General features: G+C 48.2%; 1 protein-coding gene across 1 annotated transcript; it reads left to right on the plus strand.

Annotated features, from left to right (window-relative positions):
- The first annotated feature begins 1258 nt into the window (after positions 1–1258).
- LOC130477989 (chymotrypsin-like elastase family member 2A) lies at positions 1259–13463 on the plus strand. The gene is made up of 6 exons (XM_056850091.1): positions 1259–1440; positions 5955–6064; positions 7496–7590; positions 9238–9518; positions 11470–11633; positions 13198–13463. The coding sequence occupies exons 1-6, from the start codon at positions 1344–1346 to the stop codon at positions 13372–13374; spliced, it is 924 nt and encodes a 307-aa protein (XP_056706069.1). The 5' UTR covers positions 1259–1343; the 3' UTR covers positions 13375–13463.
- The last annotated feature ends 235 nt before the right edge of the window (positions 13464–13698 follow it).

The following is a 13698-nucleotide window of genomic DNA, read 5'->3' on the forward strand; positions in this document are numbered from 1 at the left end:
TAGACTTGCCAACTGTGTGTGGGGAAATGCTCTGTCCCTTTAAGAGAGGCTTAATGGGATGTTATTTACCAGGTGATGTTATTTGTTTCCAGGCCATGACATGTGTCACCTGCATGTTCCCACACATTAATACTCTATTAAAGGAACAGGGTATTTTTCTCCAGGCCTGGATGTTATTTCTCCTTAGCAAAATCCTCATCACTGTAAGACGGGTGCTGGAAAATGGGGATGTTGAGTAGGATTGCCAGGTCCCTCTTCGCCACCAGTGGGAGGTTTTTGCAGCGGAGCCTGAGGAGGGTGGGGTTTGGGTAGGGGAGGGACTTCAGTGCCATAGAGTGCAATTGCCAACATGGCCATTTTCTCCAGGGGAACTGATTGCTGTCGGCTGGAGATCAGTTGTAATAGCAGGAGATCTCCTGCTATTACCTGGAGGTTGGCAACCCTAAAGGAACACAGTATTTTTCTCCAGGCCTGGATGTTATTTTCCCCTAGCTAAATCTCTGTAGGGCTGGTGCTGGAAAACGGGGATGTTGCCATTCTTGACCGTCCTTCTTCCCTCCTTCTAGAAGTCCTTCTTAGGGTTTCTTGACAGAACCTGAAGTGTTTGCCAACTCGATTTGCCCATCCTCTTGAGCCTAACTGCTTGATCTGCAGAGACTGCAGCAGCAGATGAGAATGCTTGTCTCCCTCCCCAGCAGCAAGCATCTCTCTGGAGGTCACCTCCCTGCTACCCTATTAAGCTCTACTTAGGGTTGCCAAGTGGAGCCTAGAGATTCCCTGCTATTACAACTGATCTCCAGATTATATAAATCAATTCCCCTGGAGAAAATGGTTGCTTTGGAAGGTGGACTCTATGGCATTGCATCCTGCTGAGGTCCCTCCCCTCCCCAGACCCCGCCCTCCCCTGCTCCCCCACCCCCAAAACTCCGGGCATTTCCCACCCCAGAGCTGGCAACCCTAGCTCTCCTGCAAAAGACAGTGGGAACAGTGCCGGGATTCTTTGGGTCAAGCTGGCAACTCTTGCGCCCGGATCTCAAACGCACAGCCTCGTCTTGCCACCGCTGTTTTCTGGCCTTGTTTATGCCTTTCTAAAACTGCTGATGAGACCGGCACTCCTCCAGCCGGCCCCGTCAAAAGGACTGCTAAGCACAGGTGGAAGCATCCAGGCCTCGGTGTTTTGCTGCACCGGGCTTTGTCTGAGCCGTTTCTGACAGTGACAACAAGCCGTGGCAGCGGTCCCCTCCTCTCCCTTTCTCTCGCTCACTGGATGCAGCGATGGCATTTGCGTTCCCGTATAAAATCCCAGCCTTCCTTTGTGCGCTCTTCGGATCAAGCCTTTGGCAATGTTTCGGGGCACTGTCCTTGTCCTGGTTTTGGCCCTTTCTTTGGCAAAGGCGTCCTGGCCGCAGAAGGTATTTCTTCCCAAACTCCTGGATTTAGGTAAGCCTGGAGCTGATAAAATCTCTTTGGAATAATCACCATGATAATTTATTGATGGGCACCGAGAGCTCGTTGTTTTTCAATCCTAACCCTGAATCTGAAACTTTTCCTGGCATAAAAGAATAAAGCAATGGTTCTCTCGGCCTTAGTCCGGTGCAAATTCACATTGCTTTCCCTTGGGCAGATCCTCATTGCTGCACAGGATCAGGCTGCAAACGTGTTGCCAAGTTGTATGAATTCTGCACGTTAACTGGGTGTGATTTGATGGAGTAGATTCAATATTGCTCAGCAACAGCTCTGCAGAGAATGCCATGTGGCCATTTTACAGACGAGAAGCTGAGGCAGGGAAAATGATGACTGCTCATGGATCGATTCTGACATTCTGCTTTTCCTCCTCTTAACCATAACGACTCCCAAACCTGAAGTGTGTTTGGGAAGAGGGTGTCTTTCTCACCTAAGGATGGTCACAATTAGAGGTCACTTTGCTGGGATGGCTTTCATTCAGTTACGGATAAGATGTGGGTGCCCTTTCCTCCATGGATTAAAAGATCACAACAGAAGGATCAGAGCTGGAGGATCGATTTCTGCAAAGATGGAGAAAAGTTTGAAAAATGAGATAAACCTCAAATGGTGACAAAACATCCTGGGAGGGAATAGAACTTGGAGTTGCATTTTGATGAACTTTCTAACAGTTTGAGTGGTTCCTCAGTGGAACAGGCTTCCTCGGGAGGTGGTGGGCTCTCCTTCCCTGGAGGTTTTTAAGCAGAGGCTAGATGGCCATCTGACAGCAAGGGTGATTCTGTGAACTTAGGCAGATCATGAGAGGGAGGGCAGGAAGGGTTGTGATAGTGTTTGGCTCTCGTGGCCCTTTCTTGCATGCCCAGGGTAGTGCTGATCGCCACTTTGGGGTCAGGAAGCAATTTTCCTCCAGGCCAGATTGGCCAGGGATCCTGGAGTTATTTTTTTGCCATCTTTTGGGCATGGAGTAGGGGCCACTGGGTGTGTGTGTGTGTGGGGGGGGGTGAATTTCCTGCATTTTGCAGGGGGTTGGACAAGATGACCCTGGTGGTCCCTTCCAACTATGATTCTACGCGTGTCACGCAAAAACTAGTGCTGTAAACAGGAGGACATACGTTTTGCAAGGGGGGAGCAGACGTGGAGAGAGAATGGGGGATAAATCACTGTGTGGGGGCAGAGAGATGGTGAAAGATGGGGCGAATGCTATGCAGAAAGATCAGGTAGGAACATTGGGCAGGTGGGTGAGGGAAAGAAAACAGCATGCGCTGTGTGGGGGAGGGAAGACAAGAGGGCAGGTCACTGAAGGTGGAAGAAGTGCCGGAAGGGGAGGCCAGTGGATTTCCCCTGCCCCACCATTCTTCACGGGACTTTTGTTTTGCCAGATCTTTAAGAAAGATCTCAAAATGCATCTTCAAGAAATATGGTATTTAAAACGAACCCCTTTGGAATTGCAATGCACTTCATGCAAAACCTCAGCCAACACTAGGATTGCCAACTGCCAGGTAGTAGCAGGAGATCTCCTGCTAATTCAACAGATCTCCAGCCGATAAAGATCCAATCACCTGGAGAAAAGTGGCCGCTTTGGCAATTGGACTCTATGGCATTGAAGCCCCTCCCCTCTCCAAACCCCGCCCTCCTCAGGCTCCGCCCCCAAAATCTCCCGCTGGTGGTGAAGAGGGAACTGGCAACCCTAGCCAGCACTCCAACCAGCCCCCGTAGGGAGTTGGTTAGGCAGGAATGACCGCACGATAGGGTTGCCAGCCTCCACCTCTCATGAGTTCATAGCTGATCCCCAGGTAGGGTTGCCAACCTCCAGGTAACAGCTGGAGATCTCCTGCTATTACAACTGAACTCCAGCCAATAGAGATCAGTTCCCCTGGAGAAAAGGGCCGCTGTGGCAATTGGACTGTATGGCACTGAAGTTCCTCCCTTCCCCAAACCCTGTCCTCTTCAGGCTCTGCTCCCAAAATCTCCAGGTATTTCTCAACCTGGAGCTGGCAACCCTATCTCCAGGCGACAGAGATCAGTTCACCTGGAGAAAATGGCCGCTTTGGAAGGTGGATTCTAGGGCATTATACCCTATTGAAGTCCCTCCCATCCCCAAACCCCGCCCTCCTCAGGCTCCACCCTCAAAATCTCCAGGTATTTCCCAACCTGGAGCTGGAAACCTTATCACATGACAATGTTTATCTGCATGCAGTCCAAAGCTTTGCCTGCCGATTTCTGCATCGCATACAGAAGGTCCCAGATTCAATCCCCAGCATCTCCAGTTAAAAGATCTGGTCGCAGGTGATGTGAAAGACCTCTGCTGGTGACCCTGGAGAGCTGCTTCCAGTCTGAGGACCCAATACTGACCTTCATATGTTCATATATGTTCTGGGATATTTAATTTATTTTCAAAGCATATAACCTTTTTTAAACTTATGGCAATATTGTACTTAATTGGTCCTGGCTTCCAGTATTCCGGCCAGTAGGGCAAAGGCATCAAGAAGTCTGAAAAGCAGCCATTTTTAAACTTATTAAACACCCCAGTGCCAAAAACCAAGCCTATCAGCTACCCATATTTGGGCTTCGGATGTTTCACATAGGAGAGTCTGTACAACCTTACACTCCCCAATAGCACGGAGTTTCCAGCTACAAGCCTTCTCAAATGATTAGCCATTCTGTGATGTTATATAGCAGAACCCCTACTTTACATGCCCATCCACAGCTGTGCGGGAACAACTTCCTCAAGGCGCATTCTCTCGTTTGGAATTATGTGCAGGTAACCCTGGTTAGTATTTGGATGGGAGACCACCAAGGAATACCATGGTTGCTGTGCAGAGGAAGGCACTGGCAAACCACCTCTGTTAGTCTCTTGCCATGAAAAAAAAACCCAAAAGGGGTCGCCATAAGTCGACTGCGACTTGACGGCACATAACACACACACACACACACACAACCACACAACCACACAGGCAAGGTCTTTCTTACCCAGTCAGCTTCCAGCCCACAGGAAGAAGACCATTCAAGTGAAAAAGACCCACACGATGGACCACACCCATATGGTTATTTGTGTTGCACATTTTACCACTTGGGTTGGGACTGGGGTTGCCAACCTCCAGGTAGGGGCTGGAGATCTCCTGGGATTATAACTGATCTCCAGGTGACCGAGATCGGTTCCCCTGGAGAAAACGGCAGCTGTGGAAGGTGGACTCCACATGGCATTATATCCCTCTGAAGTCCCTCCCCTCCTCAACCCCCCTCCTCAGGCTCCACTCCCAAAATCTCCAGGTATTTCCCAACCCAGAGCTGGCAACCCAAGCTGGGGCCACACAACAGGGGCTCTTACATTGTTTGTGGGTGTATCCGAAGGGAGCCACCATCAATAAATGAAGCAAACACCTTTCCATCTTGAAAGGCTGCCTCAAACTATTACAAAATAAACCCTTTATAAAGAGTACAAGTCCTATAGCCAGGCAGCAGATAGAGCAGTGGAGTAGGACCCTGGCCAACCCAGGTTCAAATCCCCACTTTTACCATGGATAGGGTTGCCAGCTCCGGGATGGGAAACACCTGTAGATTTTTGGGGTGGAGCCTGAGGAGGGCGGGGTCTGGAGAGAGGAGGGACTTCAGTGCCACAGAGTCCAATTGCCAAAGCGGCCATTTTCTCCAGGTGAACTGATCTCTATCAGCTGGAGATCAGTTGTAATACCAGGAGATCTCCAGCTAGTACCTGAAGGTTGGCAACCCTACTTCAGTCACACAGTGAAGATTCTTGTGCTGTGGTGGCAGCTGCTGCCAAAGCAACATATTTAAAAATCTGGCGAGCCAATCAAATCTCCAATGCGCAATCAGAAGCTGTGTTGGGCAAAAGCCCCTCCTGGCACTCCCACTTTCTTAAAAACACTTGGCGGGCACCAGAAAAGATGTCTGCAGGCACCATGGTGCCACATTGGGAACCCCTGGTCTACACGGAGTCCTGTGCGGGATGACGACCATTATAAAAAGCAGGGTGTAAGTCTTGTGTACAAAGCCTGTTGCCGATACCTTTCTACACACTTCTCTGCTGAAGTCTGTCTCTATTAAGTAACATCTGGCTCTGGGCAAGATGTAGGGTTGCCAGTTCCCTCTCCGCAAACGGTGGGAGGTTTATGGGGCGGAGTCTGAGGGCGGGGTTTGGGAAGGGGAGGGACTTCAATGCCAAAGAGTATAAATTGCCAAAGTGGCCATTTTCTCCAGGTGACCTGATCTCTGTCGGCTGGAGATCAGTTGTAATTGCAGATCTCCAGCTAGTACCTGGAGGTTGGCAACGCTATCTCCCGGGGAACTGATCTCTATCGGCTGAGATCAGTTGTAACAGTGGGAGGTCTCCAGCTACTACCTGGAGGTTGGCAACCCTACTGATGAGAGATGGTTACCCTGAGGAAGACAGGTGAACAAGCACTTTGGTCGTATGTACTGTTTTTTCTGAATGTCGCCTTTCAAGTGTTGCTGACATTCTCTTTCTGTTTCAGACTGGCCCCAAAACTGTGGTGTCGCTTACTTCCAGCCCAACATATTTGCAAAGATAATATCTGGCAACGAAGCTAGGCCGCATTCTTGGCCTTGGCAGGTCTCTTTACAGGTAGAAATGTTGAAAATAGTGGTTCTTTTTAGAAAGGTACGGCTGGGGCCGAGGTATAGGATAGGGTTGCCAGCTTTGGGATGGGAGTGTCGGGGTATTTGGTTAATGTAGCAGAGTTTTGCCCAGTCAAAGAATAGTGATATTCAGTGCAGGAAATAATCAAGAAGTCTGTTTATGTGTTAAGTGCCGTCAAGTTGCTTCCAACTCATGGCTACCCTATGAATCAAAGTCCTCTAAAATGTCCTATCTTTGATAGCCTTGCTCAGATCTTGCAAATTGAGGGCTGTGGCTTCCTTTATTGAGTCAATCCATCTCTTGTTGGGTCTTCCTCTTTTCCTGCTGCCCTCAACTTTTCCTAGCATGATGGTCTTTTCATGTGACTCTTGTCTTCTCATAATGTGACCAAAATGTGATAGCCTCAGTTTAGTCATTTCAGCTTCTAGGGTCAATTCAGGCCTGATTTGATCTAGAACCCACTTATTTGTTTTTTGGGCAGTCCACGGTATCCGTAACACTCTCCTCCAAGACCACATTTCAAAGGAACCTACTTTCTTCCTATCAGCTTTCTTCAGTGTCCAGCTTTCACACCCATACATAGTAATAGGGAATACGATGGCATGAATTAACTTAATCTTGGTGGCCAGTGACACATCCTTATGCTTCAGAATGTTTTCTAGCTCCTTCATGGCTGCCCTTCAAGAAGCACAAAAGTAAAACATGCATTTATTCAAGTTGATTCTGTTCGCATTCAAGTTGCAGTTGAAAGAAAGAAACCTAATCTGAAGAGTACATTTCCCTGTCACAAGTGGCCACCGTCATGTGTGTGCAAGTATGAAATATTGTTTCTACAGGAGAGACCTGTCTCCATTAAACTTAGGGTTGCCAACCTCCAGGTACTAGCTGGAGATCTCCTGCTATTACAACTGATCTCCAGCAGACAGAGATCAGTTCACCTGGAGAAAATGGCCACTTTGGCAATTGGACTCTATGGCATTGAAGTCCCTCCCCTCTCCAAACCCTGCCCTCCTTAGACTCCACCCCAAAAACCTACCTCCGGTGGCCAAGAGGGACAGGGCAACCCTAACCCTACTGAAAACCCACCATGGAAGTAATAGCGCCGTCAACTCTAGGACTAATCTCTTTGGCTCCGTCAAGTCATCTGGTCTCAGCTATCCTTGTAGGTACTCTCTAAGCAGAGTGGGGTTCCTCTGGTGGCCATTTTGGAGGGTGGTGCTGTGGGAACAGATAAGATTGGCCCTGGAGCTTTCTCTATAGGCTGCACCAATCACACACTGAACAAAAATTCAGGTTCTAGCTTTGAGGCTTACAGCACCTGACACCTCCCAAATCTAAGTGAGGTTGCTTTGGCCCAGTTCCCGGCCTTCTCTCCTGTGACTACCATGTGCAGTTCCTCTGTTTTCCTCTCCCCAGGCTCGCTCTAAACCAAGTGACAAATTTGTTCACGTCTGCGGTGGCACGCTCATTCACAGACGCTGGGTCCTCACCGCCGCTCACTGCTTCCAGAAGTAAGTGCTGAGTTTTTGCCTGGATTTCTGGAAGGGGATAAACCAAAGATCTGTTTAAAAAGTGGGGTGGACGCCTCGTGCCCTTTTTGAGTTTCTCCCTGCCTTGTACCGTAGCTTGTAAGTGGGTATCAAAACCACCTCTGATCATCTCTTGCCTTGAAAGTCCTGTGGGGTGCGCCTTGATGGCACTTTCCACTCCTATTTGTATTGACGTGTTTTCCCAATGCGGAAGACAGTGGATCCCCTATTTTAGAATGGGGAAAACAGTGGTGGTGGGGGATTACCCCCCTTGTATTATGATCCCAATCCTTATCAGGTCCCCCCCCCACAACCTGAAATTTAGTTCGGGGGTGTCCAACATACAACCTGGGGGCTGGATCCAGCCCAGTGAGAGCTCTTATGTGGCCTGTAAGCCAGACAAGGCAGCTACCCCATCCACTATGAATCTGGGTTGGCAAGCCCACTGCAGGCTTGTCAGCTGAGGCAGCTACCTCCTCCAGTCCTGGTCTTGGTTGGCGAGCCCGCAGCGGGCTTGCCTGCTGATGCAACCCCCCGCCCCCAGTCCCGAGGTGTCAATGACCAAAGATGGTTAAATAAAAGAAAATATGGTAAGGGCGCATTCCTGGGGGGGGGGGGGCAAATCAGCTTAGGAGGCAGCGTGACCCCTACGCCTGCGTAAGTAACCCTACGCTGGCGTCTGTGCCACTTGCGCCATCTAAACTAGCATGGACGCCAGCGTAGGGTTACTTACGCAGGCCCCCCTGGACTGCGGTGGCTGTGTAGCCCCCAGATGCTGGCTCAGCCTCCCGCTGGCATCTTCCTGGTCCAAGTCCTTGTGCCGGTGCCCCAGGAGGCGTTCCTGGGGCATTCCGGGGGGCAGGGGCAGAGCTGCTGTTAGGCAGCTTCCTAACTCTTTCCAGGCCGGGAACATCCCCTTAAGCAACGGCGGTACTGCACCATGTTTTCGTTGGCGTAGCATTGCTGTTTTCAATGGGGCTTTTGTCCCCCTTTTTCTAATTTTTACTTAGAAATAGCTCTCCCCGCCCCCTGCAGTTGCAAAACCTCTTTGGAGGTGCTGCGGCGCCGCTACGGCTACACCACCCCAGCTGCTGCATCTCTCAGGAATGGGCTTTGAGAGTGTTATTGTTTTCAGTATGTTTGTATTTTAAGTTAAAAAAAATTAGTAAAAACAATATCATTAATTGGCTTTGTCTGTGTCTTCTATATAGTTTGTATCTTCTGTACCTGGCATTAAATTTTGTGGTACACATGGCCCGGCCCAACCAAGTGACATTTATGTCCTATCCAGCCCTGGTAACAAATGAGTTCAACGCCCCTGATTTAGTTCTTCAAAAGGATGGGAGCTTTGGACTCAGAACTCACAGAGCCTTTTCAATCCATCAATAACTTTAATACGGTCCAAGACCAGCAGATAAAAATATATATACAACCTTTTCTGTTTTGGCTCTGAGTGAATAAGCTCTTCTGAGGAAATCTGTGGCTTGGCTTTTCTCTGACGGTCCTCCTGGGTCAGCCATTTTAGTGCAGAGAGAAGACGAAAACGAAGCAGAGAAGAACGAAGGGGAAAGAAAATCTGTAAAAGACTGTACTGCATGCACAATTGTATACTACTACTTTTTTTTTTAGAGGAGAGGTGGAAGATGTTACGAACTGGCGCATTCTTCTAGGCAAACACTACCTTAGACACCCCGAATCTACCGAACGAAGCTACCGGGTGCAGCGAATCTACCGGCATGAAAATTTCCGCTATCCTCAGCTAAGTGAGCTTGAGTATGACATCGCTTTGGTCAAGCCTGTAGAAGACATTATGGCCAATAAGTTTATCCGCTACGCCTGCCTGCCAAAGACAGACACCTTTCTCCACCCAGGACATTCTTGCTGGGTGACTGGCTGGGGAGATACAAGAGGTATAATGTCCATGATAAGATGGATAAGCACCCAGATTGTGATTTCTGTTGGTACATTTTTACCCACCCTTCTGGCATCCTCCTCCCCGGTTTATCATCAGACAAACCCTGCGAGCTAGGCTAGGCAGGGATATCGTGACCAGCCCGTAGCTGACTGGGGGATCTGAACAGAGAGCTCCCAGGTCTAATCTAATACTCTGTACTAAGCTTGTGTATATGGGAAGCAGTCTACCTCTAGTTTAGGTCTATTTTCTAGCTGAGATTTCAATTACACGAGCAACATATGACTGTAGAAGAGATTTGGCGCTAAGGGAAAAAATAATCGAAAATTCCACATTGTCATAACCCAAATTCAGCACCAACAAAAAAGCATATATATTTTTGTTTTGCATTGTTTATTTGTTGCTGCTTTTCAATGGGAGGAGCAAGGAGTTATACAGACCTCATTAATGGAACGTCTACTAAGGCTGTATTCAGACAGACAAGCAACCAAGGTTGTGTTTTTTTTGATACACCATACCAGTTTGTTGGGCAGATAAGGTATCCTATACCACAGAACAAAGCTGGAAAAGTGACAGTGTATTCCTAAGGAGAGTTACTCCAGTCTAAGCCCATTCATTTCAATAAATCTCTTTAGGAATGTACTGTGAATGTCCTAACTGGATCATGACTATCATGTCTGTGTGCGCCATTGGGCAAGGGAGGGCTATTTTCCCCAGTTCAGTCTATTTCTCTTGTCCCCCCAGAAGTAGTGTTTCAGGGGGCATTTGGGGGCACATCCATCAGCAGAGATTTTCAGTGAGATCCAACTTCCCGCTGTTCCGCCTTGTTTTTATTTTATTTATTTGATCTGTTTTTATTGCTGAATCCTGGGATATAGGAAGGGAATGAACATCTCTGAACATGGGTAGAGGCTAGGGTTGCCAGCAGGCCTGGGGGAAAGTATCCTGTCCCTTTAATGTGTAGAAATGGGGAGCGGAAGCATTTCATGGCACGGAGGTAAACAGCATCACCTGTTAAATAGCATCCTATTAAGCCTTTATTAAAGGCATAGGACATTTTTCTCCAGGCCAGTTGGCAACCCTAGCCGTGGCCCTGTCCTTCCCCTCTTACTGTTTAATCATGTCATGATTAGGATTAAGAATTGCCGAAACCGAGGCAGGGTCACACCGAGGGCTGCCAGCTCCACGTTGGGAAATACCTGGAGATTTTAGGGGTGGAGCCTGAGGATGGGGGGAGGGGTTGGGAAGGGGAGGGACTTCAGTGGAGCATCATGCCATAGAGTCCACCTTCCAAAGCAGCCATTGTCTCCAGGTGAAATGATCTCTGTCGCCTGGAGATCGGTAGTAATCCCAGGAGATCTAGAGCCACCACCTGGAGGTTGGCAACCCACCCCCTGGTATTGTCCTCTTTCAAAATTAAGCACCGGTTCTAAAAGTTTGAAAAAAAAAATCCAAGGATTCCATAATGCGTTCACATCCTGAGTTCTAAGGACCTCCCACAATTTTAGGACACTAGTTTACAATGTGCAACATTAGAAAACAGCAGTGGCAAACCTGTTTAGTTGAGTAGGCAAATGTGCAAAGAAAGCCGTCTGAATTTATAAATAAGAACTAATATAGGGCAGAAATTCCTTTGGGGTCCCCCCCACATTCTTGAGGAAGTCTCTGGTCTTACTGATTTTGCTCCCAATTCCTGCCCACCTATACTTTCACTAGCTCACACATGCCTTTATTAACCATTTATTTCTACAGGGGTAGCAAACGAAATTTAAATTAGCTTCTTTGTTCTGATCGCCTGGGGAAGATTCTAACTCACTACAGGTGACCAGCTGAGTAGCTACAAACAAGCCTAAGCTATTAATAGGAATGTGGAGAACTCAATATGGTGCACCATGTTTCTCGTCACAGTTTTCCTCACGCTTACTCTCCTTGTGTCTTATGTACTGAAGGTGGGAAAGAAAACTTGGCCCTGGCTGAAGTTTTGAATCAAGCCAAGTTACCAGTCATAGATTTCAACACATGTCATCTCAAGAAATTCTGGGGCCACAAAATGCAACCATCGATGCTTTGCGCTGGATTAAGAGACAATGCAAAGTCTCCTGCTGCTTGCCAGGTACAGAAATGCGCTTTCTCACACAAACCAATAGACATCCTCCCAACACTGTTGTTACAGTTGACTTACAAAGAAGCATCTCTGGTGGCTGAAGATCTAGTATGGTGTAGCGCAGGGTCCGAGGGCCGGATCCGGCCCCTTGAGAACGCTTATCTGGACTCCAAGCCAGCCGAGGCCACCAGCCACACACACACATCCCAGTCTGGGCTGGTGAGGCATGGCTTGGCCCGACCAAGTGACATTCATGTCATATCTGGCCCTTGAAACAATTGAGTTCCACACCCCTGGTGTCATGGTTAAGAGCAGTGGACTCTAATCTGGAGAACAGGGTTTGAATCCCCACTCCTCCTCATGAGCAGCAGAGGCTAATCTGGTGAACTGGATTTGTGTCCCCACTCCTCCACATGAAGCCAGATGGGTGACCTTGGGCTAGTCACAGTTCTCTCCGAACTCTCTCAGCCCCACCTACCTCACAAGATGCCTGTTGTGAGGAGGGGAAGGTGACTGTCAGCTCCTTAAAAGGTAGAGAAAAGCGGGGTATAAAAAACAGCTCTTCTTCTAATTTATCTGTGCACATTGCAGCTTTAAAAAGGGATTAGACGGATTCATGGAAGCGAGGTCTTTCAATGGCTACTAGCCATGGTGATTAAAGAGAACCTCCATGTTCAGAGGCAGTAACCACCCAAATACCAGTGCTACGAGGCAAAACCAGGGAAGGCCTGTATGCTGTTTGTCAGCCCTCCAGACGTACTGGTTGGACAGTGTGAAACAGAATGCTTGATTAGAGATCCCTGGTCTGACCCAGCAGGGCCTTTCTTATATTCTTATGTGAAACCTTCCATAGAATCTGATTTGTGTGACTCTGTGAATTAGACAGCATTAGCCCTGGAAGTAGAAATTAAAAATAATAATTTTTGCTGATACTACCTGTCTTGTCTGCCCCCTTACTCAGGCAGATTTAGCAACTTCCCCTCCCACTGGGGGTCATTGATACTTTTTTTTAAAAAGAAAGTTTTAAAAAGGTAACATAAGCACACCTTTCTGAGCATGTTCAGAGTGCCTTTCCCTCCCCAGTGAGCAATGGTGGTGTGTCTCCATGCTCTATGATTTAAGGAGAGTTCCTGGCAACGGCCCCATACAGGATTAAGATCTGGCATACGGTTGCCAGGTCCCTCTTCACCACCAGTGGGAGATTTTTGGGATGTCGCCTGAGGATGGCGGGGTTTGGGGAGGGACTTCAATGCCATAGAGTCTAATTGCCAAAGTGGCCATTTTCTCCAGAACTGATCTCTATTGGCTGGAGATCAGTTGTAATAGCAGGAGATCTCCAGCTAGTACCTGGAGGTTGGCAACCCTAATCTGGCACCTCTCGTTTTGAAAACTAAGCACCACTCCCATCTCCCTTGATAATAACATCACCCCCCAAATTCTTTTAAACCCCTTTTTAAAAACCACGTTTATGGTGCAACGATGAAACGTGTGAGCCCGTTCTTTGTACTTGGCTGTGCTCGGGCTTTCCTCATTTATCACTGCCGGCTCAAGAAAATGGATTTCCTTCTTTCAGGGAGATTCTGGCGGCCCGCTCGTTTGCCAGACTGGGAGTGATTCCTGGGAAGTCCACGGGGTTGTCAGCTTTGGACCGGTTGGCTGCCAGGTGCCAAACAAGCCCACGGTCTTTACTAGGACATCTGCCTTCATTCCTTGGATTGAAGCTACCAGGCTGCGGGATTTCTTTTTGTGAAGACCGGAAATGCTAGGAGAACTCAGACATGATAATAAATTCCTTTACAGAAGCAGCAATTTGTGTTTATTTGAATGCTGGGGATAAGATTGGGGGAATGATGTCAGTAAACTATAGCTAGTTTTAAAAACTTATTTATATATCATTTGAGAATTTGTAAGGTTCGAAAGGTGTTGGATGAGAATAAGAATTGTTTTTTATATGCCGACTTTCTCTACCACTTAAGGAAGAATCACACCGGCTTACAATCACCTTCCCGTCCCCTCCCCACAACAGACACCCTGTGAGGTAGGTGGGGCTGAGGGAGTGTGAATAGCCCAAGGT

Source organism: Euleptes europaea, chromosome 5 (genome assembly GCF_029931775.1).
Source record: "Euleptes europaea isolate rEulEur1 chromosome 5, rEulEur1.hap1, whole genome shotgun sequence".
In the NCBI taxonomy this organism is placed as follows: Eukaryota; Metazoa; Chordata; class Lepidosauria; order Squamata; family Sphaerodactylidae; genus Euleptes; species Euleptes europaea.

What these genes read in the sequence shown, in the direction of transcription:
- LOC130477989 (XM_056850091.1), top strand. Translation starts at nt 1,344, where the DNA reads ATGTTTCGGGGCACTGTCCTTGTCCTGGTTTTGGCCCTTTCTTTGGCA. An exon ending in TCCCAAACTCCTGGATTTAG is followed by an intron (nt 1,441 to 5,954) that starts GTAAGCCTGGAG and finishes TTTCTGTTTCAG; the next exon opens with ACTGGCCCCAAAACTGTGGT. An exon ending in GCCGCTCACTGCTTCCAGAA is followed by an intron (nt 7,591 to 9,237) that starts GTAAGTGCTGAG and finishes TTTTTTTTTTAG; the next exon opens with AGGAGAGGTGGAAGATGTTA.